General features: G+C 43.5%; 1 protein-coding gene across 8 annotated transcripts in view; it reads left to right on the forward strand.

Moving 5' to 3' along the window:
- Positions 1-21156, forward strand: part of ZHX2 (zinc fingers and homeoboxes 2) — a 98894-nt gene extending 77738 nt beyond the window's left edge. For 4 of the 8 annotated variants that reach the window (XM_061605890.1, XM_061605882.1, XM_061605865.1 and 1 more), the window contains 3 exons: positions 14020-14084; positions 15195-17771; positions 20134-21156. In XM_061605890.1, the coding sequence (XP_061461874.1) occupies positions 15368-17767 (2400 nt within the window). In that variant the 5' untranslated portion in view covers positions 14020-14084; positions 15195-15367 and the 3' untranslated portion in view covers positions 17768-17771; positions 20134-21156. Of the gene's footprint in view, positions 1-12008; positions 12253-14019; positions 14085-15194; positions 17772-20133 lie in introns of those variants that run through there. The other 4 variants (XM_061605873.1, XM_061605925.1, XM_061605907.1 and 1 more) reach the window with 3 other exon arrangements.
- The last annotated feature ends 119 nt before the right edge of the window (positions 21157-21275 follow it).

Consider the following 21275-nt stretch of genomic DNA (forward strand, 5'->3'; position numbering starts at 1 on the left):
GTGACCAGGGGCCCTATGTGCCTCCTCAGTCTGCTGTCCAGGGACTCATTGTTGATGGGCAAATTCAAGGCCCCTGATGCTTTCCCTTCTTAGGGTTCTTTATTTTTTCAAATGGACTGGGACCGGGCAGCCCTTCAAACAGTAGATTGGCCTCTGACAGCCTTTCAAATAGCGGATTGACACCTGTAAATTGGGATACACTGGCAGGGCCAGGACCAGACTTCAGCGAGCATTTGAAGGCAGCAACGGCTGTGATGCGGCAGCACTACTGCTGCAAATAGGCCTGGCCGCATTAGCACGCTGTGTGTGTGCACCTGGGATGTTGATGCCCCCACCACGATCTTGGGTGATGGCAAGCATGCGTATGCAGCATGCAGACATGGTGACGTGGCAATGTGGGAAATGGTCCAGCCAGCCAGCAGCAGCAGCAGCGGGGATGTTGCCTGGGAGGGTGGTTCCTGCTTCGCAATATGCACTAGCATTGGGTCGCAGGGTGCACACTTCATGATCCAATGTTAGTGTGGATCGCAGAGCAGCACCCGGCCAGCCCCAGCAGTAGGGGCCCCTTTCAACCGCAGGAGCTCTCGACAAGTGCCCAGTCTGTTCACCCACTGCTACCAGGCCTGTATGCCGGCCACTCTATGGCCCCATCTGCACCATACCTTTACAGCACTATTCTACCACTTTAAACAGCCATGGCATCTCTCAAAGAATCCAGGGAAGTGTAGTTTGTAAATAATGCAGAGAGATGTTAGGAGACCCCTATTCCCATCACAGAGCTACAATTCCTAGAATTCCACATAAAAAGGGATTGATTGTTAAACCCCTCTAGGAATTCCCAATATCAGAGTGGATGGGAAAGTGGCCTGAAGTGTTCCATCTACAAAAAAAGGTGATAATGATTACAGGGATTTCCAAAGTATGATCCGTGGATCACCAGTGGTTCATGAGCTTCATTGATGGGGTTTGTGGTGTGTCTGTGGTTGAAGATGGGAGAGAGCACTTCCATCACACTGAATATTCATACTAATTTTTTACCACATTTTTGTTGCTTCTTTTCTTTCTTATTTTATTGTATCACACTTTGAATTCTTTGGAACTGCTACAGCTACAACAGGCAGAAAAATCATTAAGTGGTCCATGTGACGCCCTTCCCTGGCTCTCCCTGTCAGGTTCCTACCTGCGCGTGGCTACTGCCTGTCTCTAGGCACCACCAGGGACTCCACCAGTCCCTACCGCTCTCTCTTAGGGTTTCTCTCCCCGCTCTAGCACAGATCTCAACAGATCCCCTTGCTAGGCAACCACCAGTAACGTCCCAATACTAGTATTCCCAGAGACTCTGAATACTGGTATTGTTATTCTCTTCACCGCTGCCACCATTTGTTACAGTTCCCCTTCAGCCTTGGTCATTACCTTACCCTCCCTTCTGGTCTGTGAAACCCCAGCCAAGGATCAGGCCTTTGGTAAACCAAATTAAGTATTTATTAAAGATAACAAAGCTAACAAGACTAACAAGATTTCTTCTTAAGGCACATTAGCATATGGTTTTACTCAATACTAATCCGAACTCCACCCCCCTCCTTCTTCACTCTCTCCTGGCAAACAACTCTCTAAACCCCACCAAACAACCCACTCTTTCTCTTCTCCCCCCAGATTCCACTCTCACTCTTCCTTTTATACGTTCAGCCATTTTAAACACTCAGCCAATCATCTCGCATTCTACTGCCCATTCACTCCCCCTCCTCTTTCACTCCACTTACCATGTATCTTCTAAACAACCAACACTTACCATATATACATTAATATAGGAACATCACATTTCCCCCCCCCCCTTAAACAACGGCAGAGTATTATTCCTGTTCCAGGATTTATACGTCGCGTTAACAATTAAAAGTCTCTATGGGGAAAATGTCTTTCTTTGTTCCTCCGTCTGGTCACGTCACTGCAGTTCCAGCCACTTGCCTGGAAAGTCCATTGGCCAGTACATTGTCCTTGCCTTTGATGAACTGGAAGTCCACTTGATAGTCCTGTAGGGCCCAGGACCACCTCTGCAGCATAGCGTTATGGTTTTTCATAGTCTGCAACCATAACAAGGCCCGATGATCCGTAGTCACTGTGAATCTTTGTCCCCACACGTATGGGCGCAACTTGTTCAGTCCCCACACGACCGCTAGGCACTCCTTCTGGACCGACGAATAGTTTTTCTCCCTCGGCGTCAGCTTGCGACTCAGGTACGCCACTGGATGTCTGGTACCTTCTCTCTCCTGTAGCAAGACGACTCCCAGCGCCAGGTCTGACGCATCTGTAGCCACGAAGAATGGTTTCTCATAGTCTGGTGCTATTAATATGGGTCCTTGGCACAAGGCTTGCTTCAGTAGATCAAAAGCCTTCTGACATTCATCCGTCCATACCACACGCTCAGAACACTTCTTCTTTGTTAATTCATGCAAGGGGATAGGCCACAATTGCACTGCCTCTACCTTGCTCCATAAGGGGGTGATTTTCCCACTCCCCACCTTATGTCCTAAATAGATTACTTCCTTTAGTCCAAACTGGCATTTCTTAGCTTTTATTGTGAGGCCTGCTTTTCTTAAGGCCTCCAATACTGTTGTCAGGTGTTGGACATGCTCAGGCACCGACTTGCTAAAAATGGCCACGTCATCGATATAGGCCACTGCAAAATCTGACATGCCTCGCAACACAGTATTGATTAGCCTCTGAAATGAACTTGGTGAGTTCCTTAGTCCCATGGGTAAGGTCACAAACTCATATAACCCATCTGGTGTACTGAAGGCAGTTTTGGCTCTGGATTGCTCGTCTAGTTCCATTTGCCAAAATCCTTTACAGAGATCTAGTGTAGAGATAATGGTTGCTGCCCCCAATAACTCTAACATTGCGTCTACCCTAGGCATAGGATACGCATCTGGGACCGTAATTTTATTGATTAGCCGATAATCAATGCAAAACCTTGTCGTTCCATCTTTTTTCGGAACCAGGACAATACTTGAGGCCCAGGGACTGATGGATTCCCTGATCACTCCTAATTCCAGCATATCTTCCACCTCCTTTTTGATCTCATTCAAAACTTTCCCATTCACACGGTACGGAACAGATCTGATTGGGGCATGATCTCCAGTATCAATGGAATGTATAACTATACTGGTTTGGCCAGGTTTGTTGCTAAAGAGATTCCTATAGGTTTTCAAAACTCTCAGAATCTCTTCCTTTACTTCCTCCTTCACCTCCTCTGACCATTCCACTTGATCTACCCCTCCTTTGTCTTTGCTTTCCTGTACCAAATCTGGAAGTTCAGGCCCACTTCCCTCAGGAAATAAGGTAACTTGCAACACCTGTGCATCCCTGGTATGGTAAGGCTTCAACATATTTACATGAACCACTTTGCTTTTGTTTAATTGGTCTGTGGTGATTACATACGTCACTGTGTCAAGCCTTTCTCTGATGGTATATGGTCCTTTCCAGTTAGCCTGTAATTTGTCATGTTTCCTGGGTATGAACGCCATAACCATATCTCCCACATCATACACACGTTCCCTGGCTGTTCTGTCATACCAGTAACGTTGCTTCTCCTGTGCTTGACTCAAATTCTTTTTCACCACCTCCATCATTGATGTTAATTTATTGCGGAATTCCAATACAAAATCTACTACAGATGTTTTGTACTCTCCCAGGGCTCCTTCCCATGAATTTTTTAATAGTTCCAAAGGCCCCCTCACTTTTCTAGTGAACATGAGTTCAAAGGGTGAGAAGCCTGTTGACTCTTGAGGGACTTCTCTATATGCAAATAAGAAGCATCCCCAACGTTCATCCCAGTCTTGTGGGTGATCTTGAACATAGCTTCTTATCATGCCCTTCAAAACGCCATTGAATCTCTCTGTTAACCCATTAGTGGTGGAATGGTAAGTAGTGGTCTTTAGATGTTTTAGACCACAACATTTCCACATACATTGCATCACTTCTCCCATGAATACACTGCCTTGATCCGTCAGCACTTCATGAGGGAAACCCAGCCTCATAAAGATTTTTAATAAAGCCTCTGCCACTACAGGGGCTTCTACAGATCTTAGTGCTTCTGCGTCTGGGTACCTGGTGGCAAAATCCACCACCACCACTAGATATTTCTTGCCATGCCTTGTGGGTTTGGAAAAAGGGCCCACCAAATCTATTCCCACTCTATGAAAGGGTTGTCCAATTATAGGAAGGGGCTTTAAGGGTGCCTTAGTCTTTACTCCACTTTTTCCCACCTTTTGGCATATTCCACAAGATAGACAATGTTGTTTTACATCTTTGGAGATGTTTGGCCAATAATAGTGTGCCGCCAATCTCCTCTTGGTCTTTTTTATTCCCAGATGTCCTGCACATGAGACATCGTGGGCTACCTCTAGCAATCTGGTTCTGTATTTGCTAGGTACTATCAATTGTTTCACTGGTTCACATTCATCCTTTCTCTCAGCGGGCATCCACAGTCTATATAAAATCCCATTCTCACACACAACTTGATTCCTCAGTTTGTCAGTGAAAGGAATCTGTTGGGTCAGAGCTTGTTCCTTTATCTGCTTCAAACTTATATCTTTATGCAGCTCTTCCCTGAATTGCTCTGCTTCTTTCTTATCAGCGACCACTTGATACAGTTTGTCTCCTTCAGCAGGCCTGCTAGTGGTTGCTATGGTGACCTGAGGCTGGTTAACAGATTCCACCCTGTTTGTTTCAGCCCCCCTTAATATGGCTTCTTTTTCTCTGCCAATTTGCTGTCTGGTCACTACATAGATCTTTCCTTGGGCTCCCATTACATCTCTTCCCAGTTTTACTGGTTCTTGTTGCTGGGCATTAATACCTACTTTATATCAGCTCTCTCGGCCTCTCCAAGTCATTTCCACCAGGGCCACAGGCAAACTTTCTGTTTGACCTCTCACTCCTTGGATAGTCACAGTTTCCTGAGGTAATATTACCTCAGATTTTATTAAATCTGGCCTCAGTAATGTCTGAGCGGCACCAGTATCAAGCAATGCCCAATAATTTGCCCCTTGTACACTCACTTCCACTCTCAGACTTGAATCAAGGTCTGTTACTTCTGTCCAGTTTATCTGGCAGAACTGGACCTTTTTCGCTGTTTCTAAAGCCTTGGGCTCTGTTTTCACTGTCCTTGTCTGAGCAGGATTACTAATGGGGTTGGCAACCTCACATTGAAAATGTAGGTGCCCCGGTCTACCACATTTGTAGCATAATTTCTCCTCACTTTTAGGGTACACAGATCCACTCTGGGGTGTCCTGTGCCCTTCAGATTTTACTGGAGGACTCACTCTCTGTGGTACCACATCCCTTCTGCCAGCATTATATGGTCTGGGTTTAAAATCTCTTGTTTTCCCCACCCAGCCAGTTCTGTTGGAGGCGAAGTGATCCGTCATCTCTGCGGCCTCCTGCACCGATGTAGGGGAACGGTCTTTGACCAGGAGCCTTATTTCTGGTGGTAACTGATGGTATAGTTGATCCAATATCATGAGGTTTTTCACCTCCTCCACAGACTGAGCTTTTGCACTTGTCAGCCATTTCCCAAATATGTCCATCAGTTTTGTCCCCAGCTCCACGAAAGACCTCCCTGTCTGTATCTGGCAGTTTCTGAAAAGCTTTCTAAAATAATCAGGCCCCAGTCTGAATCTTTTAAACACTGCTTCTTTGAATTCAGCATAGGTGACGGGCCTGTCTGAGGGGAAATATTGGTATACCTCAGCCAATTCCCCTTTAATCAGGTTTGATAAATACTGCATGTATTTATCTTCAGGTAGCCCCCACAACTGAGCTGCTTTTTCAAAGGTGCTGAGGTAAATTTGAGGATCTTGACCAGGCTCATAGACAGCAAAGTCCTTTGGAGTAATTTTTATTTTTGCTCCATCTCTGTCTTTCCTTGTCTCATCAGAATGAAACTTCTCTCTTTCAAATTTTAACTTTTCTGCCTGTAATTCCGCATCCACTCTCATTCTCTCAGTTTCCATCCGCAATCTCTCAGTTTCCAACTCTCGCTGTTTATCTTTCCCATCAGCTTCCATCCTCAATCTCTCAGCTTCCAACTCCCTCTGCTTGTCTTTTTCCTCAGCCTCCCATCTTAACTTCTCTCTCAAGTACTCTATATAAGCGGGATTGCTTAAATATCCTTCTGGGGTCTCTTCCCTGACAGGTTGTTTTTGCTGGGCAGTTGCAAATCCTATAAGTGCTACCCTCAATTCATCTATCCCTTTGCCCTCATGAGGTAAATTGAATGTTATGCACTTCTCCACCAGCTCCTCTCTTTTCATTTTTATGTATTCAGCCATGGTGTTTGAGTTCACTCACTCTTTGCCACACACTCTTTGCCAGTCACTCTCACAAGTAATCTTGTTTTGTTATTTCTGTTTGCCACACCACTGTTCTGGATTCTCTAGTATTCGTATCTGGATTCTCTGTTGTTCGTATCCCACCGCTACTGCCACCACATGTGGGGCCCTTCCCTGGCTCTCCCTGTCAGGTTCCTACCTGCTCGTGGTTACTGCCTGTCTCTAGGCACCACCAGGGACTCCACCAGTCCGGACTGTCCTTTATTATTGTTTCTCTCCCCGCTCTAGCACAGATCTCAACAGATCCCCCTGCTAGGCAACCACCAGCCACGTCCTAATACTAGTATTCCCAGAGACTCTGAATACTGGTGTTGTTATTCTCTTCACCGCTGCCACCATTTGTTACAGTTCCCCTTCAGCCTTGGTCATTACCTTACCCTCCCTTCTGGTCTGTGAAACCCCAGCCAAGCATCAGGCCTTTGGTAAACCAAATTAAGTATTTATTAAAGATAACAAAGCTAACAAGATTAACAAAATTTCTTCTTAAGGCACATAAGCATATGGTTTTACTCAATACTAATCCGAACTCCACCCCCCTCCTTCTCCACTCTCTCCTGGCAAACAACTCTCTCAAACCCCACCAAGCAACCCACTCTTTCTCTTCTCCCCCCAGATTCCACTCTCACTCTTCCTTTTATACGTTCAGCCATTTTAAACACTCAGCCAATCATCTAGCATTCTACTGCCCATTCACTCCCCCTCCTCTTTCACTCCACTTACCATGTATCTTCTAAACAACCAACACTTACCATATATACATTAATATAGGAACATCACAGTCCACCAGCACCACTTTTGCCGGGGGGGGGAAGTTTGGGAACCACTGTAATAGACTTGATCAGCTGGTTGCTTTTAAGGTTGAGCCGCCAGAAATATTGTACAGCACTTTGTGAACTACTATTGCTGTGGAAATGATAAAGGGGAACACTGAATACTGAGCCAGTGTTTACAACCTTAGTTCTGATACTCAGCTTTACTCTCCAAATTAACGGAGCTCTTTTTCTTTAAGGATAAACTAATTTCTGGCTTGTTATGCTAGCAACAGGAGAGGGAAACTTGGAGCACTATCTGGAGAGGGATCAGAGGAAGGGAAATTACTTTAGATTGTGTGTGGCCTCCATTCTGTCTCCCAGACCGAGCGAATCACAATGTACCAGCACTGTGATTTCCTAAGAACATAACAAGAGCCCTGCTGAATCAGACCAAAGGAGTCTACCTTGTCCATCATACTGTATCCAACTCTGGCCAGCCAGATGCCTCTGGAAAGCAAGGGTCGTAGCCAGTGCTAGATGTACTTGGAGTAGACCCATTTAAATTAATGGACAGAGCTAACTTAGGTCCATTAATTTCAACAGGTCTACTCTGATTAGGACTAGCATTGGATACAACCCCAAGGCTAGAAGGCAACAGGCTACGTTTGTTATATGTCCTCAGCGTTTGGTATTCAGGGACATTAGCAGAACCAGCCCTATCATTAGGCAGAGTGAAGCGGCCAATTGTGGGGAGAGAAGAGTGGCAACAAGGTGTTGGAAGACAGAGCTGTGTGTGACAAACAGCTTGCCCAGCACACCCCCTAAGTTGCCTGGCAGGTGTGGGGGACAATGATGTACCATCATTGATGTTGAAATAAGATTCAACTGTCAGTCTGGTCAGGTTCTGTACCGAGAATGGGGAGGGGAGTGCTATCTTTGCTTCTGGCAGCAAAATGCTTTGAGCCGGCCCTTTTACTGCCTCTGGTCATGGCTGTCACGTTTAGCTGCCATGGCCGTTCATGTGTCTAATTTTATTTTATTTTTTACAATACTTTTTATTCAAATTTTCATAAAACATAGAAAACAAAATCATAAAACATTCAAAGACAAAAAACAAAACAAAACAAAAATGATTAAACAAAAAAAAATAAAATGTTGACTTCCCATTTGTCACATATCAAATCAGTTATAGGTCTACAATATATAACAATCCTGTCTCTTAAATCATATTATAAAATCACTTTCCTCCAGTAGTTATCTTAATTAATCATCAAATCTCATAAACATTACTTTATTCTTTCCACAAAAAGTCAAAGAGAGGTTTCAATTCGAGAAATATATCTATCAATTTTTCTCCAAATAAACATGTCAATTAATCCATCTCGTTAATAATTATAATAATCTTATTGTCATAACCATAGTCCAAATAAACATTTCGATTAATCCATCTCATCAGAATCTGTTAGGTCCAATAATTTCAATAGCCATTATTCCATTATCCCTATTAGTTCCATCTTCCATCTTCAATAGTCCTGTTAAGTCCAATAATTTCAGTGTCCAATGTTCCATTATCAGTATTCCATAATAATCTTGCTGTTGTAGCCATAGTCATATAATAAGAGTCTGATGGGAATTTCCTCTATCCCAAATATTTTCTTGCCATCCATTCTGAATAAGTTGCTGAAATACTGTTGTAAAGTCATATCTGTGTTCTTCTTTTTTACAAAATGCAGTGGCTCATCTCTTAAGAGTTTTTCCATTGTCACATGGCTGCAGTTAATTCCATAGATTTTCTCTATATCAAGCTCCATCACATCATTCTAGTCCAGAAGATTATCCAAGCCATTGATAACTTTATCTCTAATATCTTCATTAATTTCTTCAGAGATAAAGTTAAATTCCAAACAGTAGATTTTATTTCTAAAATCCATAAACTCCAGATCTTTTTCCAATTCCACATTTGTTCCAATCTCCAGGGCTTGTATCTTCCCTTTATTTTTTCTTTTCTCATCTCTGATCTCATTCTCCTCTCTCACAGGATCCCCTATTTCTTTAAGCTCCTGCGTCATTTTGCTCAGTTCAATTTTCAGCTCCTTACTACCCTGTCGCAGGGTTTGTTTCGTTATCTCAATCTCATCCATTATTTTCTGAAACATAATTACTTCCAGATTCTCAGCCACTTTCTTGATTGCCATTTTTAAAACCACGAAAACAAAGCAAAACAAAAATAAAGAAGAACCACTTCTTATTTCAGCAACAATTGGGTTAATATTCCAGGCTTGATGACATCACAGTATAAACAGAGCAACCTGCCTTATCTCTCTATGTTCAAGAATGCAAAACAAATTTAGTTCCCAGCATCAAAACAGTTAGTGGCGTCGTGAAGAAGCAGATTCGTCAAAATAAAATAGACCAAAAAGAGAATAGTCCCAGACAATATAATATTCCTCGGAATAGAAATCAGGAATAGAAATCCCTCTTCTGTTTATTATCTTTAGAATGCACTTCCAGGACAGCTTTTTGCGACAGAAACAGAGATAAGCTGTTAATTTCGTGAATAGCAGAGAAGAGCTATATCTCACCCAGAAGTTGTCCAAAGCCGATCAATCTGACAAATCTCCTTTTGCTGCAACAATTTAAACCAAGCAAAAAAAATAATAGAAAGAAGGGTGCTTGCCTGTTAGTCCGTTCTCTCTTTAAAGAAAAGATAAACGTATCGCTTAAGCAGATAGAGCTTGTTAGGAAGTCCGTCCGGCATTGTTGGCTGGACCTTATCTCATAAATTAATGAAATCCAGTCCTCCCAACAAAAACAGGCTTTGAGGTTGATCTCTACGTTTCTCCCTGCCCGGGAGAAATTTCATCAGTCAAAAAAAAAAAATGTTCTGACTGATTTATATCTGAATAAGCTTCTTTTGAGGCGGGAGCCCGTCCCAAAAGCAGGCACAAGCGAAGTCACCCTTCCCGGAAGTCTCATGTGTCTAATTTTAAAGTTATCTATAAGAAGATTCTCCCCACGCTGTCCCTGTAACCTTTGAATCCAGAAACCATGTAGATGGGACTTACTATGAGCCCAGCTCAGAGGGGTGATTTCATTGATAAGGAAATATATTGTTGGCCTAGTGAGGCTTGGGTAGGAGCCCCACCGGTCAGTCTCTCTCTTATGCCACTGGACGTAGCAGTTTAATCAGCCCTCTATTTTACTTGAAATAGGATGGCTTCAGCCAGGCTGCTTGGTATGGATGCCCTTGAAAAACAAAAGTCCCATTTCTCCACGCAGAGCTCAGACGATCCTTTTTCTCTTTTGTTTTGCAAATCATTAAATCAAGCAGCGGGTGATATGTGGCGTCCCATGATAATAAGCTGGCATCATTATCTGCCCATTGAGGCCTAGGAGGGGAGGTCCCTCCCATGGCAAGATCTCTTTTTTAACAGCTTTAAAAGAAATGGGGATGCCACAGCATCTGCTTGTCCTGATGTGCAACCTAGAACCTGGCAACCCTACTCCCACCATAGGGCTGTTCAGAGGATGAATGAGAGCCAACCTACATGTTTGGAAAAAAGGACTATAGTATTTCAGAATGTCGGTAGAGACTGTTTTGAGGGGAAATATCTACACATGTAGAAACTAGCATCTTGGGAAGAAGACTTGGCTGGAATTCTCCTTCCTGCCATACCAGTTTTCCATGAGCCAATTTTTTTTTCATGGGGAAGCTTTCAGACTCTGAACCCTGCCTGTATGGTAGGATTGCCAGGTCCATGGCCTGAGACTGATCCTGTATCTTTAGGAGAAGAGAAAGTCAGCCAAGTGCAGGTGTTTTTGCAACTCTGTAATGGGAAAAACCGCAAGGTGGAATTCTCCCTTCCCCCTCCACAACTTTTAAAGATACCGAAGACCTCTTGGAGGCCGGGCCTGGCAACATCTGCACTTGGCTGACTTTTTCTTCTCCTAAAGATACCGGATCAGTCTCAGGCCAAGAACCTGGCAACTCTACTGTATGGTGGTATAGTCCCAGCAAGGCTGTACCGCATGCTTTTTTGGAAGAGGAGGATGTGTCCTAAAATGCAACAGGTGGCTAAGCTTCTGGGTTCACTCTTACACTAATAACAGCTCTCTCTTAATTTCATATGGTTTTGTGACTCTCTCCTAGGATAAGGAACTGAACATTTAAACTTATGAGCCATGACCATCCTACATTTCTTTTGCCCATTATTAAAATGTGGGTTCTGTTATCTTTAAAAAGTGAAACGCTGAGTCAACTCTAAGAGAGGTTAAGGAAGACCCCCTGATTATGCCAGGGATTGCTGGCCTTCTTGGAGCTCACTTCCTCTAATTTACTTCTTAAAGTTGTAAAACAGCGGCTTTTCGTCTGCTCTCAGAAACACTGAGGTTCCTTGTTTTTATCAGGGATTGCTCAATGAGGAGACCAGGCATGGTGCACTAATTCTGGTCTTCTCCTGTGGCACACAGCCCAAGGGGAACATAACATGAGGAGTATTCTTGGGGTACTTTCAATTTACTCAAGAGTGAGTCCCAGCGTTCCACATAAGATGTCTGAGCACTCTTAAAACATCCCCTGGAATCTTCTGCAGGGCACAAGAGTTCCATGTGGACAGTAGAGGCAATGGGGCAAGTATTCCCTAAAGCATTGGGGGCTGGGACTATTAGGGTGGAATGGAGGGAGGCCAAGAGTAGGTGAAGCCAGGGCCAATGACAGGCAGTGCCAATTCTATTTTTGTCCCCGTCCTCCTCCCTGCTGAGTTCTGCACTGAGACACAGGAGGAGGAAGCTGACAGCCAGCGCCGCTCCGTAAAGACTGGTTGTAAGTTAGAAAGCTGGCAGGTGGGGGCTGGCTGAGGGCAGGCTGAGGTTGTTAGGGTAGTGCCTCATTTGCTCCAGTGGACCAGCCTCTGTTGGCCTGAAAGTAGGAAGATTGAAAACCCCTGCTCTAAACAACTCTGAAGGTGAAATGAGTTCCAACCTGGGGTGTTTGTCGAAGTATGTTGTTGTCGTTATGGGCCTTCAAGTCGACTACGACTTATGGCGACCCTATGAATCAGTGACCTCCAACAGCATCAGTCATGAACCACCCTGTTCAGATCTGGTAAGTTCAGGTCTGTGGCTTCCTTTATGGAATCAATCCATCTCTTGTTTGGCCTTCCTCTTTTTCTACTTCCTTCTGGTTTTCCCAGCATTATTGTCTTTCCTAGTGAATCGTGTCTTTTTATTATGTGTCCAAAGTATGATAACCTCCGTTTCATCATTTTAGCTTCTAGTGACAGTTCTGGTTTAATTTGTTCTAACACCCAAATTATTTGTCTTTTTCACAGTCCACGGTATCCGCAAAGCTCTTTTCCAACACCACATTCCAAATGAGCTGATTTTTCTCTTATCCGCTTTTTTCACTGTCCAACTTTCACATCCGTACATAGAGATCAGGAATACCATGGTCTGAATGATCCTGACTTTAGTGATACATCTTTGCATTTGAGGACCTTTTCTAGTTCTCTCATAGTGGCCCTCCCCAGTCCTAGCCTTCTTCTGATTTCTTGACTATTGTCTCCATTTTGGTTAATGACTGTGCCGAGGTATTGATAATCCTTGACAAGTTTAATGTCCTCACTGTCAACTTTAAAGTTGCATAAATCTTCTGTTGTCATTACTTTAATCTTTTTGCTGTCTCAGGACCCCAACACCTCATAGATCGCCTTTCCCAATATGAACCAACCTGGATCCTGTGATCATTACTGGAGTCCCTTCTTCATGTGTCCCTTCCATGGGAGGTTTGGAGGGTGGCAACAGAAGAAAGGCTTTTTTCATTGGTGGCCCCCCAGCTGTGGAATGCTCTCCTCTGGGAGGCATGCCCGGCACTTTCTTTATCCATCTGTAGGGGCCAAGCAAAGACTTTCCTCTATACCAAGGCCTCTTTTAGTGGGGTGGGATTTGTATACCTGTCCTGTATTTGTATTGATTGTGTTTGTTTTAATATGGATTTTAATTGCTTTGTAGCTCCCAATTGCTTTTGCTGCATCACTTCTCACTATCAAAGCAACCCCATTTCTTCTTAATTTCTCATTTCCTGCATAAAATATTTTGTAGTTGCCTGATTGAAAATGTCCCCATCCCAACCAAGTATAACTGGTTGTAGGAACAGGCCTTGAGACATCTACATGTACAGCCATTTCCACAAGTCTTATAAACGCAGTTACGGGGAATTGCTTCTCCCAACAGTCAAGGCAAACCCCTTTGGGAATGAGCGGAGGAGCCCTTAGCACAAGAGACCTCTGTAGGTGGCACTGTTATTTTGAGCTGTTCCATCCCCTTCCAGGGGCTTAGTAAATATCTTGGTGCTTTAATATGCACAGTTAATTCATCCAAAACTGCTTTTGTGCAACACTTTTTGATCAATTAACTTTCCCGGTACAGTTTCTATACTTTATGTGTGTGTATGTGTGCATACCCACACATAGAAAGTCCTAGAATCTCCTTACAGAATTCTTTCTGGGAGTTGGGGAGTTTTCTTGACAGATATTTCTCTCTTATGCAGCAAATTCCTGTCTTGCTGTGACTTAAAAACATCCTCTGATAATCATATTTGCTTATTGATTTATTGGTAATGAACCTGAAAGCCATAGCTGAGCATGCTGTGGGTAGTTTGAAATTCAAAATATCGCAGGATGCAAACTACCATTTAGATCCAATGCTTGTAATATTGTAGCAATAGGCTAAAATAAGCTGAGGTGTCTGGTAATTTGCAACAGGAATGAGGGGCCTAGCCTTGGTGCTTTAAATGGTTTTCTTATCTGTGCCTTCTCGGTATTTATACTTAAAGCAGTTAAATGATGTATTGATTTTTAATTCTTTTTATTGTTTCATTGCAGTTCTTTAATGGTAAGCCACTTTGGAAGGATCCGTGATCCTGAAAAGCAGCACAGAAATCGCTTAAGTAAATAAACATACTAACATAAAAGCCACTTAAATCAATAAGTGTATTAACATAGTAGGGCAAGAGAAGGGAAGCAGCAAGAAAATCTAATGAATGAAAAGGATTTTATTATGTGCTAGAATAACAGAATCCAGGAGGCAGCACAACCATACTTATTGTTCAGGGTATTGTAAGAAAAATAATTGTAAGAAAGATAATAGGTGCAAAGTGTATTTGTTTAACTGGATTAATAAAGCGAGTAGGTAATTTTTCATTTTTATTATGCTTTGGATTTTCCATTTTTTGTGTTTATAAAATGTATGAGCAAACTTTGGAATGAATAAGTTAACATTTAAGAAATGAAGTTCAAATAATGTATTTTTAAATGAAATGATTGATCCTTGATAGTGAAGGGTTGAATGCAATGTTAGTACTACTCAGAATAAATCCACTGAAACTAATAAAAATGCCTAACTTAGGTCCATTAACTTCAGCTGGTCTACTTTGTCTAAAACAAAGTTTGCAATGAGACAGGGTTTTGGACCACCTTCCCATTGGGGAGGAGTTTTGAATCAATTGCTATTTTTAGACTGTATTCAAACTATAGTCAGTTTCTTTAGATTACTGTCACCCAGTTCAAAGAAATCTTAGGGTTGTATTCAGCTAAGTCCTACTCAGAGTAGACTCATTAAAATTAATGAACCTAAGCTGGTTATAGCCATTAACTTCAATGGACTAGAAGGACCAGCACTGAATACCATTCTAAGTTGAGAAAAAAGCCAATGGGATATAGTGGCTAGTGTCAGATTAGGATCCGAGAGACCAGGTTTCAAATCCCTGTTTGGCCATGAAGCTCACTGGGTGACCTTGAGCCAGTCACTGCTTCTTAGCCTAACCTACCTCACAGGGTTGTTGTGGGCATTAAATGAGGAGGGGGGGAACCATGTTTGTGCACAGCGCTGAGCTGCTTGGAAGAGAGGTGGTATATAAATGTAAAAATAAATAAATAGTTAATTAGTTTATTAAATGTGTATATATTTGCATATGCATGAAAAACAGCTGGTTAGAAGGAAGAAAGCATATTTTTGCTTTTAGATGGTGCATTTTAACAGTGCACATCTTCTTTTGTAGATGTAAGGCAGCCGCGTTCGTTTGGTGGCCAGAGCTGAAGGCTATGGCTAGCACTAGAATTCTTTAAGCTATATTCTGGGCAATATCCCTACTGGGAAAGCTAAAAACCATCTAACGGAGCATCTTTGGGGCTTGTCCGAGAGAAGAAGTTGCTGCTACTGAGGACACTTACCATGGCTAGCAAAAGGAAGTCGACAACTCCATGTATGGTACGAGCATCTGAGTCTATGGAGCAGGTGGTTCCCAAGGACTGTAATGCAAGAAGGGCAGCTGGCACTCCAGACCAGGACACTGAAGACGGTTTGGTTGCCAGTAAGGAGAACTGTGAAAATGACTGTGAAGTGATTGAGGGGAAATCTTCCCCAGCCAATCCAACGAGAAAACCTCTTGGAGGTTATGAATGTAAGTACTGCCCCTATTCCACACAGAATCTGAATGAATTCACCGAGCACATAGACATGCAGCACCCCAATGTGATCCTCAACCCCCTCTATGTGTGTGCCGAATGTAACTTTACAACCAAAAAGTATGATTCCTTATCCGAACACAACACAAAACTCCACCCGGGAGAAAATAACTTCAAGCTTAAGTTAATCAAGCTCAACAATCAGACTGTCCTAGAGCAGTCCATTGAGGTAACGAACAGCTCTGTTGTTGTAGAAACCCCTGAATATGAGTTGGTTCCTGTTGGGGCAAGCAGTGCAAACAAAACATCCCCAGTTATTAATGTTGGAAAGCCGAAAGGTGAAACCCAGAAAATTTCTCTGGATAAGCACCTCGATGGGATCCCTCACCTTGTTACCGAAACCACTGAACCTATTACATGTATTAACGGAGCAGAGCTTCTCCAGGATATTCTGGCTCATGTGATGCCCTCTGTACAGCTCCCGCCAAATATCAGTCTTGTTCCAAAAGTCCCTGTACCACTGAATAGTACCAAATACAATTCCGCACTGGACACTAACGCAACTATGATCAATTCCTTCAATAAATTTCCGTACCCAACGCAGGCAGAGTTATCATGGCTGACGGCAGCGTCCAAGCACCCGGAGGAACAGATCCGAATTTGGTTTGCCACTCAGCGTTTGAAGCACGGTATCAGCTGGTCTCCAGAAGAGGTAGAAGAGGCCAGGAAGAAGATGTTCAATGGCACCATCCAGCCGGCAGCCCAGACCATTGCTGTTCTGCCCGCTCATGTCACCGCTGCAAAAATGCCACAGCCACTTATCCAAACGGCTGTGCCTTGTCAGATACTCAGTCAGACTGGCCTGGTTTTGACACAAGTATCGAATGGATCGAATGTCTCCCCAATTACCCTTGCCGTTGCAGCCAGTCAAGGGCAGAAACGAAGCACGCAGAACCAGCCAGCGGTCCCAGAAGCCAAGCGTCCACACATTGTTCCTGCCGAAGTCTTGTCCAAACCAAACACCCCTGCTACTCCTATAAGCACAACCACCATGCCGTTATCTCCTGTGCTGCTGACATCATCAAATGATCGCAAGAAGACCAAGGAACAGATAGCAGCCCTGAAGGCAAGTTTTATTGTCAGCCAGTTTCCTGATAATGCAGAAGTGTACAGGCTGATTGAAATCACGGGCCTGTCCAGAAGTGAGATCAAGAAGTGGTTCAGTGACCACCGATATCGAAGTCAAAGGGGAATTGTCCACATCACAAGCGAGTCCATAGCCAAGGACCAGGTTGCCCTTGCTGCTGCACGGCAGGGGCGGACATACAGTCCATACCCAGACATCACTTTCCAGAAGTTCAAAGGAAAATCCCGAGAACAGCTTGGGATCCTTGAAGAAAGTTTCCTTAAAAGCTCTTTCCCAACCCAAAGTGAGCTGGAAAGACTTAGGGAAGCAGCCAATATAACTGGAAGAGAGGTTGAATCCTGGTTCACTGAGCGAAGAAAGCTCAGGGATAACATGGAACAAGCCATCTTGGATGCAATGGGTTCAAGTATAAAAAATAAGGAGGAAGGAGCTTCCAACGGTGCAGTAAGCCTAACAGAGCAGTTCTACATCTTGCAGGCACCGTCATCTTTGTCTAGGTGCTCCACAGCATTTGCCCCAAGTAGTCAAGAGCAGGTCCATTTCTTGAAGAGTACGTTTGTGAGAACTCAGTGGCCATCCCCACAAGAGTATGATGAGTTGGCAGCTCAAACAGGGCTCACTAGGACTGAAATAGTTCGCTGGTTCAAAGAGAACAGGAGCTGTCTAAGAACCGGGACATTAAAATGGTTGGACCAGTACCAGCGCACCGTCGATGGGTATAATGGGATAAAGAGCCCGGTGCCCACTGAGACTCTGGAGAACAGTGATGACAAGGAGCATCAGAAGCTGGGGAAGCAGAATGTAGAGGGGATGGAGAAATCCAAATGCAATCACCAAGACAGTCAAGGCAATGATGAGAACCAGGACACAGGCAATGTGAGTTGGGAAGAAGTCACCATTGATGATGATGACGACGACGACGATGCTTCAGACTGTATGGAGAGCTGGGATCCAACAGTGCCAGGAAGCAAAGCAGATCTTGATTCAGAAAGTATATCCGGCGATAACTCTCACACCTAGACAGGTAAAGATGCTGATTGTTTGGGGGGGGGGTCCTAACTTTGCCCCTGGTCCTCCTTTTGCAATTGTCTTGCTGATCATTCTAATTCTAGGGCTGAATGTAGCTAAGTCATTGTGTGAGTGGAATGACTTCCGCTCGCGCAGCAGAACTTCCCCTCCCTCTCCTTCCTCCCCATACCTGCTCTGAAAGGTTGAGGAACACCCCCCAAGCAGATTTAGGGTGGTGCAGAGGGGCACAGGGAGAGGAGGCTTTGTTGCACAAGCAGAAAGCGTTCTTCTTGTATAATGACTTCAAGTTGGCTATAGCCCCCAGTTACCAAAACATTTTGAGCAGTATCCTATTTTTTTAGGGGAAGTAGCCCATAAAATCGGCAAAGAAAAAGAGTTTGGAACCCAGAAAGATGCCTTATATCAGGCCAAGGTATTTGTCCAGGTAACCCAATGTTGTCTGCTCTGACTGGCAATAACTCTCCAGAGTCTCAAGCAAAGGTCGCTCATGTCACCTGTGATCTTTTCAACTGGAGATGCCAGTAACTGAACCTGGGATCTTCTGCAGGCAAAGTATCTGCTCTGCCACTGAGTTGTGGCTGCTGCTCAGTGTGCCGAATCTGCATGCTCCTACTTAAACCAGGGGTGGGGAATCTTTTTCAGACTGAGTGCCACATTCCCATCTTTGAAACCTTCTGGGGGCCACATGCAGTGGTGGGTAGGGCCAGAGGCAAACGAGGGCAGAACAACAAATGTGAATTTTCCCTTTGTACAGTAGGCAAGTGTCTACACACATTCACACACCCCTCTCTATCCTCCCTCCAGGTAATCAAGAGGCATTATCAGAGTTTAAAAGCATATTCCAGCCAGGCAAAAACACTCAAGATGAGTGCAAAGCAAGGCCAGTGAGGGGTGTGGCCTGGGAAAAGGGTGGTGGGGGCTTGGGAGCGGTGTGATGTGGGGAGAGTCTTGAGGGCCAGATATAGAGACTTTATTTGTTCCTACTTCAAAAAGCCAAGACTAGTTGTGGAAAGTAAGGATTCTGTCATTGCAAAAGAAGAGACAGGGAATCCTGATGATAGCATCCCATCGACATCATCAAGCAATTTGGTGGCAGAAGGAGATAAATGTGTGATTCACTGAATCCAGTAATTCAAGCAATGTCTTTGACATTGAGAAAGAACAGTCAAATGGTAACAGTGATAGAGAAGCAGAAAGCAGTAAGCAGTATTCAAGCCTGGAGAGGTTGTTCGGTAATTTTAGAAGGTTGTATAATCTTAGAAGGGGCATGGGTGTGACTGTCATGAAGAGACCCTGTACTTCTGAACTTGCCACTGCGTTACTGCTCACAACAACCTTGTGGGGTAGGTTATCCGTACAGAGGTTAACAATGAAACTGACTAAGAGCAGTTTGCCCAAGACCACTCAAAAGAGTAAATGGCTGAGGTGGAGCTTTAACTTGCATCTCTGCGATCTAAGTTCAGCATGTATACACAGACATATATTTGACGCTAGAGTGAGGAAAAAACATCCAGAAAATTCACCTGTTTCATACGTTTAAGAGATAGTGGCCTCCACGTGCTTTTCAGATCCACCTTAACTGAGTTTTTTAAAAAAATAATCCAAGAAGTCCCCCAATTCCTCCCTTGTATGTATATGCTTTGCTTTAGTGCAGGTGTGGGGAAACCTTGTCCCTCCAGAGGATATTGAACTATAACTCCTATCAGCTTTTGCCATTGGCCATGCTTGCTGGGGTTGATGGGAGTTGTAGTTCAGCAACATCAGGAGACCCACACCTGCTTTAGCATATCCCTGATGTTTCTTTCACATTTTAACACTCCTCATTGCTGGAAATACAAGCTGACACCCTCTAGTGGGGAAAACATAAAAACTCTGGCATGCTTAACATCTAATCATGCTTTTGGGCCACAATCCAGCAAATAAGGCACTCTTAAGCTTGTTGAAATCAGTAGGTTTACCATTGTGTTTGATAGCTGCCTGGACTTTTCTTTTTCTTTGAAAATATTGTATTTTGTGAATGCTGATATAGATGTAAATTCTGATGTTAAATATTTGTTTAATTGCAGGATATCTTAAAGTAGGGGTCACCAACAGTTTTGGGCCAGTGGGTAAATGTGCAAAGTGGAAAAATGCTCATGGGCACCACCCATGCACACATCACAACTAAGCACACACCACACACAATTGAAGATATTTAGCTAAATTATTATTGGTTGCAATGGAATGCTTCTTTCAAGCCTCCAGCAACGGAGGACAAGGGAGGATTTCTGTAATGTTTTGTTTGTTCATCTGCAAGTGTCCTCTATTTTGTGAAATAATAATCATATTCCATGCATTTTTAATGTATTTTTTCATAGACCTAGAAAGCTGAATAATATGCCTATCTTTCAATTCTTTGGAAGTATGCTATCACTGACCTTGGGATCAGACAAGATCTTCAGAAACAGGATAATCCAATGAGTTTTGCCTCCCAATTTGAAGCATGTTGGCCCAGTCACAATGAAGAAAAGACAATCCTGTGGAGAGTCGCAACAAGTCTCATGGTGCCAAATTCCCACTCGGGGATTTTTCAACAAGGGCCCTTGTATATAGGTTTTCTCTGCAATGTGTTAGTTGCTTGCATACTTCAGTTTACAACGTGGAGACTTTTTTTGCTGCCTTTTCTGGTTGGCACATACATTGCAGATCCTTGCCATCTCAATGTCATGGTTTGGCTTACCAGTTTTCTTAAAAAATCAGTAACCGCCGTGTCTACTTTCCACAATAATTGGAAACTTTTTGGCCTGCTGCATCCATTTCTAAAGATGTGTTTCTATTCCCCCAATGAGTGTTTATCCATCTCAACACATTTTTACTGATTACATCGTGGGTTGGCTGTTTGCTTCAGCTTTCTTGACAGCCATTTGTTCCTCTGCATGCAGAAAAGAAACGTCGTCTCAGTGGGAGAACAGATCTCTTTCAACACATCCTGCATTTCACCGTTTGCCAAAACATCTGGATTATGGAACGCCGGAGATGTTGACCGTACAACGCCTTTGCTTGTTCCAAGCACCTTTTTTTCTACTACGTATAGTACAATCTTTTTAATTAAAAAAAAAACACTTTACAACAGAGGGCTTAAGCTTCTTTATAACTGAACTTGTTCATAATTCTTTGTTGGTGCAAAGACAGAGAGAGACTTATTTTTGTCGGCCCTAGATGCTGTAGTGCACAACAGTTTTGCTTGTTCCTGGGTCCCAGTGTGCACTTTTGTTCTCCAAATGACTGCTAAAAGGAGGAGCTAAACTGTCATAAGTATATATGGAGGTGACTTTGCTGTGGTTTGGAGAGTGTGATCCGTTCCCCCCTCCCACAATTATACACTGCTCAAATCTAATGATAGAGTGTTTGAATTAAAAAAAAGCTTTTCTAACTTTTTGCTTGTTTGTGGTAAGTCAGTAAACCAAAGGCTTTAATGCTTTTGGTAAGGTTTTCCACTCATCTTTTTTTAAAAAAATTG

The sequence above is a fragment of the Rhineura floridana genome, chromosome 1, assembly GCF_030035675.1.
Source record: "Rhineura floridana isolate rRhiFlo1 chromosome 1, rRhiFlo1.hap2, whole genome shotgun sequence".
Lineage (NCBI taxonomy): Eukaryota > Metazoa > Chordata > Lepidosauria > Squamata > Rhineuridae > Rhineura > Rhineura floridana.